The sequence below is a fragment of the Neovison vison genome, chromosome 6 (genome assembly GCF_020171115.1).
Source record: "Neovison vison isolate M4711 chromosome 6, ASM_NN_V1, whole genome shotgun sequence".
Classification (NCBI taxonomy): domain Eukaryota; kingdom Metazoa; phylum Chordata; class Mammalia; order Carnivora; family Mustelidae; genus Neogale; species Neogale vison.
Genome location: NC_058096.1, coordinates 207,120,545 through 207,146,260, shown reverse-complemented (window position 1 = coordinate 207,146,260; position 25,716 = coordinate 207,120,545). Strand labels below are relative to the sequence as shown.

The following is a 25,716-nucleotide window of genomic DNA, read 5'->3' as shown; positions in this document are numbered from 1 at the left end:
GGAAAACAGTGTGGAGCTTCCTCAAAAAAGTAAAATAGAGCTGCCCTATGGCCCTGCAATTGTGCTACTGGGTATTTACCCCAAAGGTACAGATGTAGTGAAAAGAAGGGCCAATGCATCCCAACGTTCATAGCAGCAATATCCATAATCGCCAAACTGTGGAAAGAACCAAGATGTCCTTTAACAGATGAATGGATAAAGAAGATATGGTCCATATATACTATGGAGTATTATGCCTCCATCAGAAAGGATGAATACCCAGCTTTTGTATCAACATAGATGGGACTGGAGGAGATTATGCGGAGTGAAGAAAGTCAAGCAGAGAAAGTCAATTATCATATGGTTATATGATATGATTATATCATAATCATATCATATCATATATATCATATATCATATCATACAATCATATCATATATCATAACCATTTCATATCATATAACCATATGATAATTGACTTTCTCCACTCAGCATAATCTCTTCCAGTCCCGTCCATTTTGCTACAAAAGTTGGGTATTCATCCTTTCTGATGGAGGCATAATACTCCATAGTACATGTGGACCATATCTTCCACTTACTTGTGGAGCATAAGGAATAACATGGAGGACAGTATGAGAAGGAAAGAAAAAGTGAACTGGGGTAAACTGGAAGGGGAGACAAAGCATGAGAGACTGTGAACTCTGAGAAACAAACAGGGTTTTGGAGGGGAAGGAGGTGGGGGGATGGGTGAGCCTGGTGGAGGGTATTAAGGAGGGCATGTATTGCATGGAGCACTGGGTGTGGTGCATAAACGATGACTCTTGGAACACTGAAAAAAATAAAACTAAGATGTTAAAAAAAATACATGATAACTGAAATAGTAACTCAAAGATTAGGTTTAAAAGCAGAAGATTTGTCTAATGAACTGAAAGATAGGTCAACAGAAAATATTCAAACTGTATGAGGAAAAAGAATGAAAACAAAACAAAACAAAACCCTAAAACCAAGCATAAGAGACATGAGAAACAGGCAAAAGGCGTACCATTTCTGTAGATGGGCTCACAGGAGAGGACAGAAAATGTGGCAGAAGCAACACAGAGGACACTTGAAGAACACAAGTTTGAGCTGGGAAAGTCCACTTATGGAGACAAGGAAGTCTTTTCTCTTCCTTACAACTTTCTTAACATTTTCTTTTCTCTAGCCTACTTTAAAAAGACAGTATACGATATATATAATGTAAAACACGTGTGTTAACTGCTTGTTATTGTTAAGTCTTCTGGTTAACAGTAGGTTATCAGCTGAGTTTTTTGGGAAGCAAAGTCACTCGCTGGTTTTCAACTGTGAGGAGGGATGCTGCCTCTAACCTTCACGCTGTTCAAGTGTCAACTGTATTCAACAAGGTAATGGGTGACAATTTCCCAAAACAGGTGAAACAGATAAACATACAGATTCAGGCTTAGCAAACCCCAAGGACAGAAAATGCAACAACAAAAATTGTATCAAGGTACACTACAGAGTACCCAAACCAAAAAGATAATCTGAAAAGTATAAAAAAAGGGGGTGGGGGCACAGCATCTTCAATCACCTCCAAAGGCACAACAATGGGGATAACAGTTGGTTTACTAATAGCTACGGCAGATAATGGAATGGTTTTTTTTTTTAACATATTGAAAGAAAATAACCGCCAATCTTGAATTCTGTACCCACTGAAAACACACTTTAAAAAGGAAGGTGAGGGGCGCCTGGGTGGCTCAATGTTTTAAGCCTCTGCCTTCAGTTCAGGTCATGATCTCAGGGTCCTGGGATCGAGCCCCACATCGGGCTCTCTGCTCAGTGGGGAGCCTGCTCCCCCCCCCCCACCGCCTGCCTTCTGCCTACTTGTGATCTCCCTCTATCAAATAAATAAATAAATAAATAATCTTTAAAAAAAAAAAAAAAGGTGAAATCAAGACCTTTTAAGAGAAACAACAGAGAAGTCATTGCCAGTAGGCCTACACAGAAAGAAGTTCTCAAGAGTTCTTGGAACTGGAGGAAAGTAACTTTTTCATCAAAGAAAACACTGCATTGTAGAAATGAATTGAGAAACAGTGGACAGGGAAAAGCACTAAAGTTCTCCCGTTACTGAAGAAGTATAAGAACAGTTTGGATTAAACTGCAACAACTCAAGGATGCATCCTAAAATCACTAGAAACAACACTGAAAGCCTAACAAAAGTCTATGGAATTAATAAGATCATAGAGGAGAAAACAGAATAAATAATACCAGACTAATTAAAAATAAGATGTTACCACTGGAGGTGAGTGGTCCACAGGACTGCTCCATGATATCAAGTTCTGTGACTTCTGCGAACTATAGTTATTTTATTTTTTAAAAAGATTTTATTTATTTGAGAGAGAGCATGAGTGCACAAGATTGGGGGTGGAACAGAGGGAGAGGGAGAATCAGACTCCCCAGTAAGCAGGGAGCCCGATGTGGGGCTCCATCCCAGGAACCTGGGATCACAACCTGAGCAGAAGTCAGATGCTTAACCAACTGAGCCAGGTGCCCCAAACCATAGTTATTTTCAAACAAAAATGGGAAGGAAAAAAAAGCCCGTTCAAGGCTACACAACTATCTCATGGCAGAAAAGGGCTTAAAAACCTGGATAAAGACTCTTCGATGTGACACACACAGTCTGAGGGAGGAGAGGAACAGTGGCTGTCTAAGCAAATGTTATTTGCTACTTTATGCATTAAGTGTGGTTTCATTACGCTGAGAATTTAAACTGGAGCAGTGTTAGCCCTTGCTCAGATATACTTTTAATAGTTTCCTGTGTACTCGCCTTGTCTCCTTTTACACTAAGAGTTTTCTGCCACTCCAATTCCCGTGAATTACCTCTCTCCTGTATGACGCATCGCACAGAGGTTAATAAAAGGCAAGAAAGAGCAGGCCAGGGTGCTTACTGCCTGTACATGAATACCTTGGACATAATGGAGGTTCAGTTCCAGACCATCCAATAAAGTGGGTATTGAAACAAAGCTAGTCAAATCAATTTTTTGGTTTCCCCAGTGCATAAAAAGTTATATTTATACTACTGTGTAAAATCTATTAAGTATGCAAGAGCATTATGCCTCAAAAAAATGTACATACCTAGGGGCGCCTGGGTGGCTCATTGGGTTAAAGCCTCTGCCTTCGGCTCAGGTCATAATCCCAGAGTCCTGGGATCGAGCCCCGCATCAGGCTCTCTGCTCAGTGGGGAGCCTGCTTCCTCCTCTCTCTCTGCCTGTCTCTCTGCCTACTTGTGATCGCTGCTTGTCAAATGAATAAATACAATCTTAAAAAAAAAATGTATACACCTCAATTAAAAAATACTTTGTGGCTAAGAAAATACTAACCACTATCTGAGCTTTCATCAAATGTTAATCACTGACCACAAATCACTGTAAGAAATTCAATAATGAATAAGTTTGAAATACTGCAGAAATCACCAAAATGGGATACACAGATGCAAAGTAAGCAATACTATTGGAAAAATGGCACTGACAGACTTGGTTAGCTCAGGATTGCCACCAACTTTCAATCTGTAAAAGATGGCAGAATGTGACACAAAATAAAACGAGGTGTGTCCACGTGACCATGGCCTAGAAGTCAGCCTGCCCGTCTGTGACTGTTCCCTCAGCTGTGACATGGGGAAACAGCTGCACCCACATCAGGGCGGAAGAGAGGACACATACAATGTATGGACAACAGAGACCGGACTTGTACTTGTGAGCTAACACTGCTGACCCCCGGGAGCCCATTCTGTGGGAAGACCCTCATTTACCGGCACTGGACCAAACTTGGCATGAGGCATCACTTCCGCCGGGCAGCTTCCCTGCACCATGGCTCCCATGGCCTCCATGACAATACTCACTGTGCTGTTTTTTATCTTTTCACCTGATTGGACTACCAAGATTAAGGCCTGGGAAAGCCCCATGTTTCACATGCTTGGCAATTTAAGAAAGGGAGGCAACTAGGATGTGAAGTGGAGAGTAAAGAAAACAGGGAGAAGAGGCAGTCTTTATCAAAAGCCTAGAATTCAATTTTGGAAGTTTATAGTTTTCCAGGAATGAAAAAATAAAAAAAAATTTAAAAAGAATATATTCAAATTTGTAAAAAGGAGAAATGAAATGCTCTTGCATCTAAATGATACTAATGATTGGCCATATAGAAAATCAAAAGAGAGCTACTTAAATTTAACCTTACCCTAGAAAAAACTCTAATTCTAGCCACCAGACTCAATCAGCCATTAAGAATGCCAGGTGATGTGCAGAGAAAGATGCTTAGCCCCTAAAAGTGATTCACGCACACTCTTTCTGGAAACAGCCTTCCATTGGGACAAATCAAAGCCAAGAGCTGCTACTGAGGACACTATCTACATGAGTAAAAGATCACTGAGGTTCACTTTTATTTTTTGATTGTGATTCTAAAAGGTACTTAAGCCAATGTTGCAGGACGTTCTGTACAAGACGGCAAACAATAATAATGGGGGGTAAAACTGGGTATCATACATGAATGGACTTCTGAAGGATCTCTGGTATTAATTTTCTTTTTCTTCTCTTGTATAAGTTTTAATGGAGGGTTAGCAATAAAATAATTTTCTGAGACCAAAAAAAAAAAAAAAAAAGCTTAAAATTCAGCTGTGCTCAAGGTTAGAAAAACCACCAGAAATCTCTACAACTGAACATGGGCGCTTTGTGGAGTGGAGATGCAAAACCCGTGGCCTTCAAACTGAAAAACCAAATCTGAGTGAAAGACTTAGGGAAAGAAAACACAAAAAACCTCAATCTCTAACTTATGGCAACTTGTTTACTACTAAAGACTTATAGAATTATTCAGTCTGACCTCCAGCTAAAGAAAAAATTTTAATAGGTGTCAAAACTACCCCATATCAGAGTAAGTAAGACTGTTTGCTGACGAGCTTGATGACATTTGGATTTTGAGTGGAAACACAAAGAAAGAATTAATGTTCCACATCAAATTTGGCTTTTTCATATTTCAGGTCTTAATAATGTTTATTTATATATATGTCAGTTCTGATTTTCTTTATACAATTATTAAAACCAAATCACTGCACCTTTTCCCTGTTCCATCATGCAATCCTCACTTGTAACATGAGAAATGCAACAGTAGGTTTCTCGGAAAGAAATGGCCTGGTCCTTTGCATTGCCTCACCTTTTGAACTTTGTGACTGCATCCTAATGGATGTGGTAACAGGCCATTTCCCGATCTCCTGCATTTCTAGATCCAGGGGAAGAGCCTCCTTTTTGATTTAACTTCTGTGACTATCCTTATTTTTACTGGTACAAGCTTTTGCACCTGGGTGAAGGCAAGAACATAGTATCCTTCATGGAACAGCACATGTCCTGCTACCAAGACTCTAAGAAATTATGCTACTTTACAGATTTGGTGACATACGAGTACTAAGTCAATCCAGTAGAAGTCACAAAGGCTTATTAGGAAATTACAAAGCCTTCACAGGGCCTTGAAGTGATTAGACAAATGTTATGAAGCACTGGACAAAAGTTGCTAATGGATCCAAATACGACTTGTGTCTGTCTTAAAAAAAAAAAAATCTGAGAACGCAAAAGAGTTAACTCTTGAAATCCATTACTAGAGTAGGGGGGAAAACTCGGGCTTATTAAACACTTAGACATTCTAAGACATCATGCTGTATATTCATGCTTCTTCTTTTACTTCTAATAATAACCTGCTGGAAAAGGAATTTTTATATATAGAAAGAAACTGAAGATTGGAAAAGTCAGTGATCTCGCCAAGGGTCACAGTCAACTGGGAATTGAACTACATTCTGAAGAGCACCTAGAAATAAAACTGGCCAATAAGAAAGGTGACCCAGGAAGATGAGGAGTTAACTGTATTAGATGTCTCCTTCTTTCTTCTGTCCTTTATTTTTTGGTTCTTCAAAATTAGAAACTTAGGGGCACCTGGGTGGTCCAGTGGGTTAGGCCACTGCCTTCGCCTCGGGTCATGATCTCAGGGTCCTGGGATCGAGCCCCGCATCGGGCTCTCTGCTCGGCAGGGAGCCTGCTTCTCCCTCCTCTCTCTGCCTGCCTCTCTGCCTACTTGTGATCTCTGTCTGTCAAATAAATAAATAAAATCTTAAAAAAAAAAAATTAGAAACTTAAATCACAGGCATACTAATAAAACAAAAAACAGAAACAAAAAAGGGTACTTTTTGTTTTGAGCTGGCTGTTGGGTTTTTCATTATAAGCTGTAAGAGCTTCTGAACCAAGTACGTGGTAGGATTTTGAAGAATTGTAAGGGTATGTCGGCTTCTTAGATGCTCTCTACTAGATGGGAGGACCTCCAAGTATCTTTCTTTCTTTTTTTTTTTTTTTAAAGATTTTATTTATTTATTTGGCAGACAGAGATCCCAAGTAGGCAAAAATGCAGGCAGACAAAGAGAGATGAGGAAGCAGGCTCCCCACTGAGCAAAGAGCTGGATGTGGGGCTCTATCCCAGAACCCTGGGATCATGACCCGAGCTGAAGGCAGAGAGGCTTTAACCCACTGAGCCACCCAGGCGCCCCACCTCCAAGTATCTTTAAGAACATGTCTCCTATAATCTATATTACCATTAACTATACAATTTTTTTTAAAGGATTTTATTTTTATTTATTTGTCAGAGAGAGAGTGAGAGAGCGCGCGTGCGCGCACAGGCACGCAGACTGGCAGGCAGAGGGAGAAGCAGGCTCCCTGCCAAGCAAGGAGCCCGAAGTGGGACTCGATCCCAGTACACTGGGATCATGACCAGAGCTGAAGGTAGCCGCTTAACTGACCCAGGTGTCCCTATTATTACCATTAACTAATGTTTTCATTAAAATTTGCAGTTTTCAATCAGCCATGATTTCCGCCCTCCCCGTCCCCAATCTATGCTTTCCTTCTGGGACTCTTACTGTAGGTCAAGAAAGCCCCTTGGCAGCAAAAGTGGGCTGCTTTTTTAATGGAAAAGGAAAATGACTCAGAAGGCAGAATTCAAAGTCCAGAGCCCAGGACAGGACCCTGTTGAAGAAAGACCCTGGAAATGTGCACCTCACTAGATCTGAAAGTTGCTGTGAACCACAAGTACACTCTTGGTGCCTCCCATTTTCACCCTTCCTGAACGTGAGCAGTTTTTCTCCACGAGTCTTACCACTGTTATGTCAGGCCTCAAATTTTTCCAACTGGGAAGACCAACACCTAAGGTGCTGTACATTTGGGGTACAAACATTTGGGAAAAAGTTCACCATTTTCACAAAATGGTGAAAGACCATTCCTAGGGAGCTTCATCTGTACCGGGACTTCTTTAGAGAAGATCTCAGACTCCCAGCCTCAGCCTGTTACCATAAACATTAGACAATGGAAAGTTTACTTTTTAACCAGGAGCCCCTGTCTCTTCACATAACTTAAGAATTTCGATGAACTCTGTGTGTGTGCCACAGGCGCAGGGTATGCAGAGAAACAACCACAAAAAGATTAATGATAACAAAGAGGTAGCCTGGTTGTAAGAGAGATGAACTTTACATAGCAATGCACAGATTTCAGCTAGCAGACCAAGAGCAGACTCTGTTTGTTATGTACGGATGAAAGTGAATAGGGCTAACTGGAGGCAAAACGAGCAAATAGGCCAATTTTCCCTTTTGTCTTCTCTTCACAGTATCAAGTAAGAAGATACGATTTCAATAATCAACGCATTTGATGTCAATCGATTTCAGTCCATACTTAATGTGGTAAAGCCTTAGGACTAAAATGTACAAGGAAAAATTACCCATTTCCAGATGAAATTTCAAGCAAAAGGGAGCAAGAGGTGTATCACTGAGGGGCGAGAGAATCTCCTGTTACTCCAGAACGAACACCCGGTAACCATGAAGACCAATCTACTTTGGGCATTTCAAGGCACATTGGCATGGGATAGGGACAGAATCAGTCTGAAGGAAACGTCTGTGGTCTTAAGAAAATGTGATCTCTGCTATCTGGGAAGAACTGAATCCTCTTGCTGCTTCAAAAAGAGAACATATTCCAGTTTGGGGGGTTTCTGGTTTATTCCAGCAATAGTTCCGGGCTCTTCCTTTCAGCTAAACCTAAGCACCCAGATGGAAGGGAGGTAAAGCACCCGGCCAATGGCGTTCCTTCTCACACCCACACACCGCTCCTCAGGTGGGTCAATTCACAGCTTGTCAGTAGGTGCAACGAAGAAATGGATATGCTGCTGAAGAGTCCCGCATATGGCAAGGATGGGGAAAAGCCAGAAAGCAGGCCCACCCTTCCCGCGTGTTGTGCAGCTAGAGGCAGAACCTATAATTACCACTCCATGTCAGTGTGACAAACAATTAAAATGTATCAAGGAAAACTCTTAATAACAAAGCTGTTTATAGATACAGAAGAACAAAAAGAGAATAAGAGAAAACTTGGATTGGCTAGATAAGCTGTACTAATTACAGTCATTTCAGTGAATTCCTTACCCGTAATTCGCATGTAGTACAAAGATGATTATGTGTGCTGTGAAATGCATGGGACCCAGCTGTAAGCGGCACTCACCAGTTCACGCGTGCCAAGTCATGCATCACACGCATGTGCATCACTCACGGATCTGTGGAAGACGCAGCTGTCATGAGAATAAAGAGCTAAGTTCCCAGTTATCAGAAATAAGAGTGAGTGAGCGAAAATTCAATGACCCGGAAAGAAAATGTTCTCTGGACTCTCCTAAACCTTGTGCAGAACATTGAAGGACCAGGGCAACTGATCCATAAAAGCAGTTTCTCTACAGTAAATCAATCCAAAGAAATCCTGGCAAGGTAGTGAGGAATGCACAATACACACACTTTTGTGCCCAAAGCTGTACCTCTTAACAGCTACGAGGCCGTGTTTTCATCCGCTACGAAAACATCATGAGGCCTCCTCTGTAAAAATGTTTTACGGAGCCCGCCATTTATTAGTAACTTCTCTGGCAACCGACAGTGAAGAGACACGGTGGCAGAGGAAGAAGACACAACAGGAGGGCAAGGGAAACATCTCTGTGAGAGGGAAGTGGGTCCCAAAGAGCCCAGCTGGAGATGTCACAGCGGGTTCTCTCCAGGAGAACTTGCAAGAGACAGTCCAGGTCAGGCAGCCAAGAAATGACGCTTGAGAACTGAGAAGGGTCCTGAGCACGAAAAACTCATGAATTCCACACTAAAGACTTTGAAATTTTAGCCCGAGAGAATTAGAGAGCTTATTTAAGAAAGTATCATGTTCTTGTTTGTGTTTTTAAAGATTTTTCTGCACATCGTATGATTCCGTTTATATAAAGTCAACAAAGCAGAAAGTAATCCATGGCATTAGGAGACAGGCTAATAACCACTCTTGGGATGGGGGAGCAGCAACTAGAAGGGAATATGTGGAAGCTTCTGGAAGGCTACGAATGTTATGCTGCTTGATGTGGGTGTTGTCTGTGAGCCCATAGGTGGGCTCAGTCTGTGAAAAATTCAGTAGCTGTAGACATATATTCAACAGACTTATTCAAATCTAAGCTATACTTCAACAGACAATTTTAAAAACAAAAAAGATTCCTCTGGCTACAAACAGAGAATGGGCTGAAAGACAGAGGCAACAGATGATGCGAGCAGCCTAAGGGAGCAGTGAAGGGACTGGACATCACCAGGGACTCAAACGCACCCGGAAGAGTTGGGGGCTTAGCAGCCGTGGAAAGTGAAAGAACGAGAGGAGACAGAGAGGACCCCAGGCTGTGGGTCAAAAGACTGGGGTGATGGTGTGCTGTCTCCTAGTAAAGGTCACAAAGGACAGAAGCCCTCCTGGCCTCCAGCTCATTTGTGAGACAGGCCCAAGGCAGTCCTTAAGGTCCCTGGTGACAGCTGGAACAACCAGGACTCAGCTCAGAGACAAGGAGGTGCCAAAGAGTCCAATCTGGTAGAAGAAAGGGAGGCTACAAAAGCTGCTTCTGATGAAGGATTAAAACCAAATGGATAAGAAACCACCAAGAGTGCACCTCAGCAGTCCCCAGAGGCAGGGGAAGGTAGAGCAGAGAGAACACCTAATATTGCAACCAAATCACCACGAAAATCAGGAGGCACCTCGGGAAAAGACTGGAAGGGCTGAACATATAGGCCCTCCAGCTACTGTAACAGGAACCCGCAGCTGGGGAAGCCATCTGGATGGACTGGCAACACCCCTCCTCCTCTTGGGCAGCACCTACGCCTGACGGTGGGCACTCAACAAGGAGGTCTTGTGGCCTGAACTGGGTCATCTGCGGGTCTGTTATAAATCACACATCACGGATTAAGCACTTGGAGGAAAAGTCTGCAGGAGCTGAACAGTCTGTGGGTAGTAAAGACCATGAAAGACTCTCTTTACCCATGGATTAAGAACAGCTCAAGATAAAACGATTAGGTATGTTCCAGTCAATACTGCTCAAAACGTGGGAACCTACAATGGCAGGCGACTACTTCAGAGGGTAAGATGGAGAGGAGGTGAAAAGGTTTTATGAAAACTTCACTTACTCATGCCTGGAAGGCTTTAAAATGCTAAATTAACACAAAGTGGGGAAAATAACATTCTCCTTTCTTCTTAAATATGCCGCGGAGCCAATACTAGGTTATAAATAGAGAAAACCACCCCCAGAAAAGCTGGCAAATTCAAGAAGAAAAAGAGTTATTTTAGGTCCTCCCTCTCTCCTTTCAGTCTGTTAAGAGCAGGGTGAAGTATTTATACAAGGAACCAGATTTTTGTCTTAAAAATCACAAACATTTCAATCGAGCAGAAATTGGAACAACAGTCCAAGACAAGTTCTGCAGGCCAGCACGAGGGACGCTAAGTTCTGCTCCCCATCCCTGCAGGGTCTACAAGCTGAGAGCTGAGTGTGCACGGAGCAGCACAAGGAATGCCTGGAAGGCCGCCCCCCAACACCTTTCAAGACCAGATCTGTGACTCGCACCCCGTCCCCCACCCCCGCCTCCTGCCTGTAAATTCTTAACCTAGAAATGCCGGTCAAGCAGTCATCTCCTGTTGGGTGCAAGGCTCTTTGTACTAATGTTCCCAGTAACTAAAAACAAGGCGACCATTCATGGCCGAAGGGAGCCTGGCAAGGGCTGTGAGTGGCAAACCTTGGCTTTGGTTGCAGCTGAGGCGAGAGCAGCTGCTGCGGCCGTGGCCACATTTCCTTCGGAAATTTCGTGTTCTACTTTCTTCTTCCCGAGATCACTTTCTCTTTCTTTACAAGTATCAGTGAGTTCCTTGTTCTCTTCAGTTTCCTTTTCTTCTGAAAGAAATCAGAAAGCTTTATTGCCAGGTGCCCAGGCTCAGTAAGCCGCCATACTTCTCACCTCCGGCGCATGACAAACTAGGACTGAGGTTACAAAGAGATCGCAGGGTCGCCGCCTTCTTTTTAATTGCGGAATCATTCCATGTATGTAAGTGCGCCTCCATCCGAGACGGATTTTCTAAATAGTACATTTGCCTCCCCTTCATTTCTCTAAGCTCTCTATGTAGTTCCCGGAGATATAAAGGGAACTAAGCCCAAAGACCAACAAGATCAGTCACTGCGCTGCTCTGGGAGACCCTGGAGTCTGCAGGAAATCAGAAGCGGAGAACAAAGCACTTCCGCAAGCTTTCTGAGATGGGCACGACGGATCCACCAGCCACTGACTCGGAGACCAAAATGGCAGGTCTGCACGGTGCTTCAGCCACACCAAACAACTTGTCTGTCTACACGCTATTGACACAAGGCAGCCACTAGCATTAGCACTGGTGCCTTAGGAGCAAAATAAAACTCAAACTCTAATGCATATTTACTGTTACATTAAGAAACAAACACAAGGGGTGCCTGAGTGGCTGAGTGGGTTAAAGCCTCTGACTTCGGCTCAGGTTATGATCCCAGGGTCCTGGGATCAAGACCCGCATTGGCTGTCTGCTCTGCGGAGAGCCTGCTTCCTCCTCTCTCACTCTCTGCCTGCTTCTCCGCCTACTTGTGATCTCTGTCAAACAAATAAATAAAATCTTAAGAAAAAAAAAGAAACAAACACAGCATGAGTAAGGAAATATTACTTTGTAATTAAACTGCCTACACTTCTCCAGTGCTTTTTAATTTCACATAATGAAGTCTAAAAAGGGGATGCCGGGGTGGCTCAGTCAGTTAAGCATCCAACTCTTGATTTTGGCTCAGGTCATGATCTTGGGGTCATGAGATCAAGTCCCCCATCGGGCTCCACACACAGCGCGGAGTCTGCTTGAGATTCTCTCCTTCTTCCTCTATCTCTCCTTTAGCTCTCTCTCTCTCTCAAATAAATAAAATCTTTAAAAATAAATAAATAAAATAAATACAGTCTAAAGAGTTTCCTTGAATTACCTGATTTGGTATCCTCACTAACTTCACTGTCCTGCTCCTTCTCACTGTTTTTTTCATTTTCTCCATCTTGTGCTTTGTCACCTTCATCTGTTTCATTTTCTCCTTTGTTTTCTGCCTATAAGGGGTACAAAAGAAGAGAACAGAAGAGTGAGCAAAACAGTCCTTCTAAAGTGACATTACCTTAGAGTAACAAAAGCCTCTACTATTTTGGCAGGAAATGAACTGGGTTCAGAAGGGTCTTAGAAGAGCTGGAAAAGAAATTAATAAATTTGAAGAAATACCTTTCACTTCCTCAATACCTGAGTGCTCACAAGTCAATACAGCTCTAAACCACAGTCCCTGCCCTCTCTGTGCCCTCTATTATAAAGCCAGGGTCACAATGTCCAAAGGATGTCATGGAAATTCATGTATATTGCTTTCTGGTTAAACAGAGAAAGGCTTCATAAATAAATGAATTATCAAATACCTGTCCAAAGGACCAAGAGCATTTAAACTGATTAACACAGAAGCAAGATGGAATGCTGCCAAAATAAAAAAGCCGACAAAGCCCTTTAATATAGTCATTTGCTAATGGTTTTTGGGAAGAGCTACAATAGAGCATCAGTGACTATGCTCTGGGGACTGAAAACTTCAATTCCTCCAGTCAGAATGTGGTTTCGTTTACAGATTTTGAAATCTCTGTGACTTTGGACAAATCATGTAAACACTGTCTATAAAATGAAGAGATTATCATTGACGTGATGGGACTGTTTAGGAACCAGATGAATTCATAAAAGCATTAATGTAAAGCACAAAGCATAATATTTAGAACAGTGTAAGAACTGTAATTTTACTATTATCCAATCCTTATCTACGTACAATTTTAAAACAACATATGCAATCGAGACCTTAAATCCCAGCTTGTATATGTTCAGTCAAATAGTGAATGCATATTCATCGTGTACTCCTAATCTTGTCTTTTTTTCCACCGAAGTATAGCTGGCATACAAGGTTTTACTAGGTTCAGGTATACAACATTAACGATTCGACAATTCGATATATTACACAATGTTATGATAAATCTAGTTACTGTCACCATGCATAATTATAGTATTGGCCATATTCACTATGCTGTACTTTTCAATCCCCTGACTTATTTTTTAACGGGAAATTTGCACCTTAATCCTCCTTCACCTACTTTGCCCATCTCTCTAACACCCTTCTCCCCTGGCAATCGCCAGTCTGTTCTCTGTATTTATGGGGCTGTTTCTGTTTTGTTTTTTAGGTTCCACATTAAGTTAAATATTAAAAGAAGCTGTCTTTCTCTGTCTCACTTATTTCACTTGGTATAATACCCTCTAGGTCCATTCATGTTGTTGTGAATAGCAAGATTGGATTCTTTTTTATGACTGAGTAATACTATTCCTGTTGTGGGAGAGATACACACCGCTTCTCCATTATCCATTCATTTATCAGTGGACATTCGTGTTGCCTCCATGTCTCAGCATTATAAATAATACTGCAGTGAACACAGGGGGTGCACCTGTTTTTGAATTAGTGTTTTCATTTTCTTGGGATAAATACCCAGTAGCGGAATTGCTGGATCATATGGGTAGTTCTACCTTTAACTTTCTGAAGAAGTTCCACAGTTTTCCAGAGTGCCTGAACCAACCTGCATTCCCATCAACAGTGCACAAGTGTTCGTTCTCCCCACACTGTTGCCAACAGTTGCTGTTTTTTTGTTATTAGCTTTTCTGATTGGTGTGAGCGGTCTCTCACAAGCAGTGAGTTTTGATTTGCATTTCCCTGATGATGAGTGATACTGAGCATCTTTTTATGTGTCTGCTGGCCATCTGGATGTCTTCTTTGGAAAATGTGTCTATTCAGGTCCTTTGCCCATTTTTAAATCATGTGCCCCTGATCTCAAGGACGCTGTGAGGTCCTGTTCTGCCATACTCACTGGGCATTTAGAGCCTCTTTGAGTTGGAGAGTGGGTCATGAACACGGGGCACTCTGTTGACGCCTTCTGTACCCTGGCGTCCACATCCCTCAAAGAGGGATCACTGAGTCCCTCACCTCTACTTCAGTTTCAGTCTTTACAGTGCTACCTGCTCTTTAAAACCTACCTCAAATACCACCTTCTCCCTAAGACTTTACTAATTATTTTCCTGCTGACAGTTAACTCTCCTACAAAAATCCCTTAATATTCTGTAATTCTCTTCTGGCACAAGTACAGGACCAAACCCTATAATTCAATATTCATAAAAACCACAATTTTGTATTCATTTTCCCAACTGTGCCTGAAAGGGATATAAAAGGAAAGGTTGGGGAGTGGGTAAGTCTTCCCAGAATGTGTAAGTGAAAAATGTCCTCTGCTATGCTTTGTGAGATTTATACCTTAAACCAGCAAAGTCCAATGGCTGATAGAATCATTTGTAGTTCCCTGAAAGGGATCAAAGATCAAAATAAACCCAACTGTTATGCTATGAAAGGCATGCTCTCTCTGTGTCTTTTCTGTGGTAGGAGAATTCAAACAGATAGACTTCACCTTTTCAGGCTGCTGACCATCAGTATCTGTTTCCATTTTGTCCTCTTCAGCCCCTTCTACAAGGAGAAGAATAAGAACAAGTAACACAATATGTAACAAAGGTAAAAGCGATCATACAGCTGTGATGTTTGAAATACAAGTATGCACGATAATCTCACAACCGTAAGGTTGACATGAGAAATCTAGCATAAAACACAGACTTTATGATTATATTAATTTCAAAGTTCAAAAACAGAAGAAAGTAATCAATGTGTTAGAGATGAGGACAGTGATGAAACAGGGAAGGGGTGGGCAGACAAGCAGTGAGTTTTGGCGCAGGGTGCGGGGGGACAGGCTGAGGTGCTGGTAATGATCTGCTTCTTGATCTTGGGGCTGCTTACATGAATGTGTTTAATTTGTGAAAATGCATGGAACTGTGTTCTGAGGGGTTTTATTGTTCTGCATGCATAAAAATAACAGCCTCAAAAAAATTTTAAGTACGAAAAAGCAAAAAAGAACCCCAAGTAACTTATTACTATTTAACCAACGCTTAATGAGTATGTATTTTGAGTATTTCATTTTGGAGAAATAATGCTGAGCTAGATATTCACTGAACCTCCAGGACCTCACATTCTGGCTGGGGAAGACACAAAGCAAGAAGTCCATCATGGACATGTATGCAGGAGATGCTGTGAGAAGCACAGAGGGCACAACTGTTTCAGCTGGGAAAGAATAAACGGTTACAGCCATGCAGACATGGCTGGGGTTGGGGGTGGGTAGTACAAGATAGAGAAAGACATTTCAAAGGAAGAGACAGAAAGATTCAAGGGCATGGGGAAAATGGGAGTCCTTGGTGATGACTAGGAAGGGGGTGATGAGAGAGGAGAGATGAGAAGGAGGGACATAATGCAGGTAAGGGCCTCAAGGAGGAAGACCCCTGAATGTGGGAGTCTTAACTATATGCTGTAGCTAGGAAGTTAATGAAGACTTTAAAAACAAACAAAATACAATTAGATAAATATTTTTGCTTTTAGAATTTTATACAGAAACAAATATTTCACACATAATGAGGGTTTGCTGTGGTTTTAAATAAAAACATTCAAATATCCTACAGCTTTCATTTGAGTATTATCCTCTTGTAAATGACAAGACTAACAGCATTTATCCTCAATGAGAATACTTAAAACATATCTAAACAAACATATTTAAAACTAATCGTGTTAAAGTTATTGAATAGGAAAATCCCTCTTGCTCTAATTCTTGCAGATGGAAGCAAACCTTGCTTGCAGAATTCGGGGACATCACAGTCTGGGATATCACGAATCTTGCATAAGGTAGATTACCACCTTCCAAAAAATGCCAGAAGACTACAGTGCCAGGAGTGGGGTCAGAGTGTGGAAGGAGTGGAGCCAGGGTCACACCCAGACATATTTGCTTAGAGGAGCTCAGCATCAGGAAGCTGAGTCCTGGACCAGCCAGATCCAGGGCAGGAGAAGCAGCCCGGGATTCTACAGAGCTGGCCAGAGGAGGTGGCCAAATGGGATCTCAAGCCAGGGGCAATCCCTGGCTACTAAGAGAAACAGAATCCTCTGCAGTTTTTCCAGTCCCAGTAGTAGCCGTCCAAGTAATGAGCTCACAAAGAGCAGAGCAAAACACCAAAATAGGAAGCCACGGAAATTGAGCAGAAACATTAATCGACAGCTTCAGCACTCAAGGATTACTACCAAGATGAGATCTGCCAGATCCTGAATCTAGCACAGCTGTCAATCCAACAGATCATTAAAAGAGAGAATAATAAAGATCTCCAATCAACAAAAGCACATTAGAGATGTGCAGAGATTTTTTTAAAAACCCAAAAGATCAAAAAATTTTCTAGAAATAAAGCAAAGGGAAACAGATTAAACCAGGTAAAAAGAAAAGTACAAAGCTATAAAACACCTCTAAAGAAATGATCCATACGGAGACCATGAAAATGGGAAATACAAAAGCATAAGGAAAGGTAAGCCAGGCAAAAGCCAATCCAAGGAATGGTACTGTTTTCACAGTACTGTTACTTAATACAGGCATCAAGAACAGAGCACTGTTTGAAATGGAGGGTGACGATGTGATGAAGAAAAGGCTTAATTCACTAGAAAAATGTAACTTTTCATACTTTTAGGAACCTAATGAAAGTGTCAAACTATATAATGCAAAAGCTGACAGAACGGCAGGACAGAAATGAAAGTGTGCCTCACAGTGGGGATTTGAATATACTTTACTCAATTAAGATCAACAGTGGATGTAAATGCAGCAAGCTGGTTTTATGCTCACCAGAGAATACACACGTATTTAATTTCAACCTCACATGTTACATTTTAAAAATACTGGTCACAAATTAAGTAAAGAGTAAACTTTAACAGATTTCAAAAAGTCAGTGACACACACCATTGCATTATGGTTAGAAACACAAGGTTTCTAACCATAATGCAATGAAATTAAGTTTAAAATATACAGATAAATTTCTCTGTGCTTAGAAATGTAATTTTGGGAGTCAGTAAAAATAGCATGAAGAAGTAAATATAGAGGCTTCTTAAACTTGTATCAGAAAAACAAAAAAAGCTTGATGTTTACACACTCTATATTCTTGAGAAGCAGAAAAAGAACAACAGAATATAGAAGATACAGAGAAAAACATAACAAGGATAAAAATCAAAGCAATAAAAAACAAAAATACGATAGAGTTAAAACATAAAACAGAAAGACTCGATATACCCCAAACTTGGTTCTTTGAAATAATCAAGTCGATAAACTGATGTGATAGATCAAGAAAAGACAAAGAAGTCACAAATTAATTGTGTAAGGACTGGAAAAAGGGTCATAACTATTAATAGGGAAAGGTCAAATTGGAAGCGACAAAGAACTCCCAAAAACCTTATGCCAGGGGTGCCTGGGTGGCTCAGTGGGTTGAAGCCTCTGCCTTCGGCTCAGGTCATGGTCTCAGGATCTTGGATGGAGATCTTTAAAGATTTTATTTATTTATTTGACAGAGATCACAAGTAGGCAGAGAGGCAGGAGGAAGCAGGCTCCCAGCCGAGCAGAGAGCCCAATGCAAGGCTCTATCCCAACACCCCAGGATCATGACCTGAGCTAAAGGCAGAGGCTTTAACCCACTGAGTCACCCAGGTGCACCCTCCATGCTGCCAGAGTGGCTGTAGCCCAAAGTAGTCAACTAAGAAAATGAAGCAAGCAGTTTTGATTGTAGAGAATAGAACTGTATACCTGAAAGAATTTGCCAAAAAAGTTACTAGAAATCATCTCAAGGCAAGGTGGTTAGCTATAGAATTAACATACAGAAGCAACTACTTCCCACATGTTAAAAGCCAATTCTAGATAAAGACACATGAAAACAGCAAAACCTGAACTCTATTTTCAACATGACACAAAAAATGCTAATCATAAAGAACTAATTAACTTCACTCTATTACTTTTAAAAATAGATTTTATTTGTTTGTTTAAAAAAGAGAGAACGTTGAGTGGTGGGAGGAGCAGGAAGAGGGAAAGAATCTCAAGCAGACTCCCCGCTCAGAACAGAGCCTGATGAGGGGGTGCTCTCGATCCCACAACCCTGAGATCATGACCTGAGCCGAAATCCAACCGAGCCACCCAGGAGCCCCAACTTCACTCTATTAATAAAATCAAGGACTCCTTTTCATTAAAGGTTGCCCCCAAAAAGGGAGAAAACACAGGCAAAACAGCAACTAGAGCAGTGTATTAGATTTATAAATAGCAAATCATAAAAACTATTAATTAAAAAGTGAGCAAAAGACAAAGTAGTTATGTTATAGAATGATGTGTGTATGACCAGGAAACAGAAGATACTCAAATGAGTTACAGAGGAGTGTAATTTAAAATGACAACGGACTGGGGCCTGGGGTGGCCCAGTCTTTAAGTGTCTATCTTTGGCTCAAGTCATGATCCCAGAAGTCCTGGGATCCAGCCTTATATCGGACTCCCTGCTCTGTGGAGGGCCGGCTTCTCCCTTGCCCTCTACCACTCCCCCTGGTTATGCGGTCTCTCAAATAAATAAATAAAATCTTTAAAAAATAAAAAAAAATAAAATAAAACCATAATGGTATGTTACTTTACACCCGCTATGTCCGCAGAGCCTAACACTAGGAAGTGTATGATTGAGTGTTATGGTCCAAGTGTCAACTGACACATACACTCACTCACTCTGGGGAAAAAAATCAGAATTTCCTAAAACCCTACAACTCACAGGATTATTCCACAACAAAGAAAGAAGTTACACAGAATGATCAAGGTTCAACATTCAAAATATTCAATGCTCTAAATTTCTTCCACCAAAAAATTCAGCTTATGAAAAAGTAACAACCAATTTAAACAGAGGTCCGCTAAATGATGCCAACTCCTTGTCCCAGTGTGACAACCCGTCCACCAAGCACCCTTGGAGAAGCGTCTCATCTCAGTAAAACACTGCACAGAGGTGCCCCGTGAGGTACAAACAAGACTGGACAAGCACGTTTGAGATGCAACAAACAGGAACAACCCAAAATGCCCATCCAGTAATGGAAGGACAGAGGATTAAAGTGGGTTACATCACACCACAGCCTATTTCACAGCAGTGGACATAAATGAACTGTGCCGACCTGTACATTGTAACTACACAGATATGCACCAAAAACCCAAGAGTAAGGAAAACAGTCTCAGAAGTACAAATAAACCATGTTTTATAAAGTTTAAAAACAAACAAAATTACATCTAACATATTCAGTACATCTTTCTTTGTGATAAGAGTCACTCAGAAAGCAGTCGAATGGTATTTCAAAATTTAGGATTCTCAGAAAAAGAAAAAGAAGAAAAAAAATTTAAAAAAATTTAGGATTCTCAGTGCTGGCAGTTGGAAAGTGAAAAGACAAGGGGAGAGACAGAGATGTTGGTAATACTCTAATCCCTTTTTTTTTTTTTTAAATGATTATTTATTTATTTATTTATTTGACAGAGATCACAGGTAGGCAGAGAGGCAGGCAGAGAGAGAGGAAGGAAGCAGGCTCCCTGCTGAGCAGAGCGCCCGATGTGGGGCTCGATCCTAGGACCCTGAGATCAGGACCTGAGCCAAAGGCAGAGGCTTTTTTTTTTTTTTTTTAAAGATTTTATTTATTAATTTATTTGACAGAGAGAGAGAGATCACAAGTAGGCAGAGAGGCAGGCAGAGAGAGAGGGGGAAGCAGGCTCCCCACTGAGCAGAGAGCCCGATGCGGGGCTCGATCCCAGGATCCTGAGATCATGACCTGAGCCGAAGGCAGCGGCTTAACCCACCGAGCCACCCAGGCGCCCCCAAAGGCAGAGGCTTTAACCCAATGAGCCACCCAGGTGCTCCATTAATGCTCTAATTCTTAGTTCAGATGAAATACACAGCACGCATTATGACCCGTTAAGATATAAAAACGAAATCTGAACAAAAACCAAACACAGATGGAGTTTAAAAAGAAAAAACAACAAATCTAACTTCACAAGTTACTGTTAATTGAACGGGCCTTAGGCCACCTTTGCTGAGTCAGCTTAATTACAGATTGAGTATTATGTAGGAGGAGTGCAGTATTTTTCTTTTAAGATAATTAGCTTTTAAAGGACGACCTGCAACCTATAGTTCCACATTCTAAAGAGGTTGTGGGTTGTCATTTAAAAGCTGATAATCAGTCACATTTGATATTAAATCTTTTTATTAGCTATGAGCCCATGATGAACAGTCACGTAATATTAACACCTGTCCATACAATGATGGTACAGTTAAAGGGACAAAACCTGCGCCAGTGCTCAGACCTTTAATGAGATGTCTATTAAGAGTTAATTAGGAGTTGTGTGTTCCTCAAGATGCCATGTGGAGGAGTATGGAAAGTGGTTTCTATCCTACAAAACATTTTTTCAAGCTGCTTTTAGACATCTTCTTGGAAAAAGGAACACAAAACAACAGCTTCTCTTTGGTCTGAATTCTGGTTGGAAGCATAAACGCTTAAGAGGTTGTACCCCTTCCCATATGCCATGTCGTCTTGTTGACGTCTATAAACTAGACGGCTGAGAATCCTTCCCTACAAATGTGTGGTCTGACCCGTTGTCTGCAGGGATAAATGAAGATGATACTAGAATGAATTTTTAAAAAGTTCCAAATTTAAGCAAGAAGGCACATAACACAAACCAGTGGGCCAATGCCAAACACACAAAGGCAGAGAAAGCACAAAATCCTTTGACACATAACTAACTGAGCTAGGAGAGTACTGCCCAGCCAGCCAGGGGAAAATACCAGCATCACGGTTCACAGTCAGACCTTATGCCAGAGAACAGGGCTCTGCGAAGGGCAGAGAATAGCTCTCCTCTCCACATCTCTGCATGGTGCATGAGGCTTAGCTGCTGCCAGCTCTCCCCAGCAGCACAGCACTGGCCGTGAGAGCAGCCTGGGACAGGAGTGTGGCTGTGTTTCAATACAACTTTACAGACACTGAGACGTCAACGTCCTATAATTTGTACGTCACAGAAGAGTACTCTTATTTTTTCCAACCATTTAAAAATGTAAAAGCGACTTTCAAATATTACAGGCTAACTAAACGCAGGTGACAATCCGGATGTGGCCTAAGAACCAAAATTTCCTCGCCCCTACTCTAGAAGAAGTGGGTGAGTTCTGGATCCAGACTGTCTAGGTTCAAATTCTGCCCCTGAAGTGACTGACCGAAGTGATCGTGGGCAAGCTACTTAGCTTACAGACACTTGGGTCTGTTTATCTACGAGAGGAGAACAATGACAGCACTCCTTCCCAAGAGCAGTGCTAATGATTAAACGAATTATTTCATGCAAACTCACTCTGTAAGTGTTCAACGATATTAATGCTACTAGCATTAACTATGTTATTAGTTATTAACTAATGTTATTAGCATTAACTATGTTATTAGTTATTAGGACTGCACCCTAGTCCTACCTCTCTACTAACAAGAGCTCTTGCCGTGGCCGGTGGCCCTGCCTCAGTGACACCAACAGAGGGCTCTCATTCTGCCCTGAACTTCCAAAGGTCCCTCCCAATCTGACAGGCCCTCCGTGACTTTCCCTCCCCATGCGACTTTTGATTTTCCTTTAAAGGGTCAGTCATGAATCACTGGCCCTTGTCCCATTCTCTTAGAATGTTACTAATGGGTCAGAGACAGCTGACCGATCTGACTGACTGGGGGTCAGCAAGCTACAGCCCTGCTGCCTATTTCTGTAAATACAGTTTCATTAGAATGCAGCCACATTTGCTTGTTTAAATATGGTCTACAGCTGCTTTTGCACTACAAAGGCAGGTCTGAGTAATTATGACACAGACTGTCTGGTTTGCAGGAGCCTGAAATTTTTATCATGGCTCTTTACAGAAAATGTTTGCTGAACCTTATGATAGTAAAGTTCATACTGTGACAATCCTGCTTATGAATACAGATGCTGTGGAGGTCTGTAACTCTTAAGGTCTTAACGTTAATGCTGGGAATTGAGAGACACTGGCAAACAGGGGGTATGACCAGAACCCAGGAGAATGGCTACCAAGGTGGTGAGATTCTAGAGTGGTCCCACGGATCCCTAACTCGTGGTTTTCATGTCCTTGTACAGTCCCCTCCCCCTGAGTGTTAGCAGCACCTGTGACGTGTTTCTTTCTTTTTTTAAAATTAATTAATTTATTTGACAGACAGAGATCACAAGCAGGCGGGGGTGGGGGGTGGGGAGGCAGGCTCCTCGCCGAGCAGAGCCCAACACGGGGCCCGATCCCAGGACCGAGATGACGACCCGAGCCAAAGGCAGAGGCCTTAACCCACTGAGCCACCCATGCACCCCTATGACATGTATCTAACTGACAGAGTAAGGGGAAGGCAATGCAATGTTCAGTTATATGAGGCCCTGTCTTTACTACACTCACTCCAGAAACTCTCCTTGAGGGCCTGATGCAGCAAGCTGCCATGGTGGGGAAGCATGGCTGGCGAGGAACAGTGGTTGGTGGCCTCTGGTAGTTGAGGTTAGCTTCCAGCCAACAGCCAGCAAGGAGCTGGAGCCTTCAGTTCTACAACTAGAAAGAAATAAATTCTGACAACAGGAGTGAACACGGCAGTGGATTCGTTAGTAGCTGCGAACACAACCCAGCCACCACCTTGAGTGCAGCCTCACAATATCCCCATCAGAGGGTCCCGTTAGGCCACGCACAAACTTCTGAATCATAGGAGCAATGAGACAATAAATATATCCCGTTTCAAGCCACCAGCTTTGTGGTAACAGACTATGCAGCAATAGGAGACTATCTATACACCTCCTGGACGTTTGAACTAAACTCAACCAAGGCTGAGAGGCCAATTAGCTGGCAGCCACAAGATAACAGCATCTTCAGAGACCAGATTCAGGAAATGGTAATACCAGTCTGATTCCGCTCTATTTCTTGCTCGGTCTCCCACCACAGTTGCAACACTGATCCCCCAACTGACTCTAGGCCTCCGCCTCCACGTTTGCCTGGTACCCCCAAACCTCCTTTAGCTGCATGTCTCTTTCACCCTCGGAGCGCTGGGCTTCTATCTCCTCCCACCCACCAGGCCAGAACACTGTCCTCCATGGGCAGCACACCTTTCTCCTAGCTTTGGCAACCAAGTGCTTTTTAGTCCAGTGATAATACTGCCAGCAAAAGGAGAATGAGGAGATCTAGGAACCAGCCCCTAAGAGCTGAAAGAACCAGGAAAGGCAACTTGGAGGAAAGAACGAAATGCTTGCAAAAATAAAAAAGTGGAGTTACAAATAAGTAATGATGCTTCTGGAAAAGAACTATGATTATTTGGTGGCAACTCTTCCATTTCCTGCCCGTCATCTGTAAACTGTCTGCAGGTACTTCCTAAAACAGACTGAATCCTGTTATTTCTTCTTCCTGGTGACTTCTTGATTTCTACAAGGTAAAAGCCCTTCAAAATCACCCCTTCCACACACATCTGTTCGGCTGCACTTGGTCACACAGTACTTCTTGGTATTATTTCCAGAATATGCCACACACGCTCATCCTTTTTTCCTCTTTCCTTATTGTTTAAAAGTTACTGCCTCTGTGAAGTCTTCCCTAAATGACCCAAGCATAACTGTTTCCTTCACTTGGGCCTCTACCTATATTTGTCTTTTGTCTTTCACCTCCCTCCCTCCCTTCCTTCTTTTCGGCCTCCCTTTCCTACCTACCTACTTATAATATCTCCCCACCCTAACTGAATACTCTTCAAGGACAAATGTTTAAATCAGCAATTCAGAGTGTGGTCCAGGTACCACCCCCACCCCCCCACCAACCATGGCAGAAAGGTCCCCAAGGTCAAAACTATTTTTATAACAACACAAAGATGTTATTTGCCTTTCCACTCTCCTCTACTAAGAGTGGAGCATGGCTTTCCAGAAGCTGCATGACGCACAATGAAGTCAGCTCCAGGAACGAGCACCTGTGTACTGTTTTGGTTTCAAAGTTTCTGTTTTAATTTCAGATACAGTTAATATCAACAGATATAATTCAAATAAATTAAAGCATTTTGGGTTCCTCATTATTTTTAAAGGGCATAAAGAAGGCTTGAGACCAAAAAAAGTTTGAGAACTGCTAGTCCAATAATTTATGTCTTGTCAAGGAACAGAGTAAGGCCGATGGTAGGAACTCACTCAACACTTCTGGGAAACAGACCATGTCATTCCCTGTAGTAGATCAGTGCTCCGTAGAACTACCAGTATACAGTTCCAGCCTGCACCATCCGCTGTGACTCTGCTCCCATCTAGCTGTGCATCTGATCTCTCCCTGTCCTTATCTGAACCCTGGGTTACAGCTAAGCCAGTTTATGTCCCACCCTCTGTTACCATCTCTGTGCCTTTATTCACATTGCTCTGCACAACCGAATCCTTCCTCCAGCCTGGCTCACTGACATCCTAAACCTCCTTCCCACTGTTCAGTTCAAATCCTTTCTTTGTGAAGTCTTCCTCAGTCTAAATTTACATGCCCCTTCGTGCTAACTCTTACAGTCCTCCTTGAACAATTAATACTATGTATATCTATGCTTTACTATGGCCCTAATCCTTGAACACTGGATTATTTTTCTACACACGTGTAGCCCATCACAAAAAACAGTCCCAATTAATAGAGTATTGTTGTTGTTGTTGTTGTTGTTAAGACTTATTTGTTTGTTTGAGAGAGTGTGTGTAGTGAGGTGTGGAGCATGGGGAAAGGGAGAAGGAAAAAAGCAGACTCCCTGCTGACCACAGGGCTCCATCTCAAGACCCTGGGATCATGACCTGAGCTGAAATCAAGAGTTGGATGCTTTACCAAGACTGAGCCACCCAGATGCCCCGAAGAGAGGGTATTACTTATGTCCTACATAGTAGCCTATAGCAAGAGGTCTCCATCAAGTAAACAAAAGGCCTAATTTGAGAAAAGTCCCCACAGGCATTATATAATTACATTATATAATGGAAGCCAATTTCTTCCTAAAAATACGTATCCTACCATTTAATAAATATGGGTCTTTAGCCAAGTCACTTAAATCCCAGCCAGCATTAGCTAGTCCTTAGAGGTTAAACGTCCAATTATAAGCTGCTAAGAAAAGTGACTCTATCCTTCTCTGCCTCTTGATATCTAGAAGAGCCCTTCAAACAGAATATTGACAAAGAGGACAGAGAAGCCACTCTACATGATGGAAGTCCCATAATCAAATACTGTTCCACTGTTTGCTTAGCTTCACCAGCCTAGCATATTTTCACACATGGTGTTCTAAAAGTGCCTGATTTTTAAAATGTTATGGAAATCCTCGTGATGAGAAGAATGAGGCTATTTATAAGCGATGACTAGTATCTTGAGGCAAGAACTAGAA

The 25,716-nt window shown here is 42.0% G+C and overlaps 1 protein-coding gene across 3 annotated transcripts in view; it reads right to left on the bottom strand.

The window, feature by feature from the left end:
- SMARCC1 (SWI/SNF related, matrix associated, actin dependent regulator of chromatin subfamily c member 1) overlaps positions 1 to 25,716 on the bottom strand; it is a 170,918-nt gene that overhangs the window by 32,866 nt on the left and 112,336 nt on the right. For 2 of the 3 annotated variants that reach the window (XM_044253682.1, XM_044253684.1), the window contains exons 22-24: positions 14,864 to 14,919; positions 12,337 to 12,451; positions 11,096 to 11,250 (exon numbers count right to left, since the gene is read on the bottom strand). In XM_044253682.1, coding sequence (XP_044109617.1) covers positions 11,096 to 11,250; positions 12,337 to 12,451; positions 14,864 to 14,919 — 326 coding nt within the window. The remainder of the gene's footprint in view (positions 1 to 11,095; positions 11,251 to 12,336; positions 12,452 to 14,863; positions 14,920 to 25,716) is intronic. The other variant, XM_044253683.1, reaches the window with a different exon arrangement.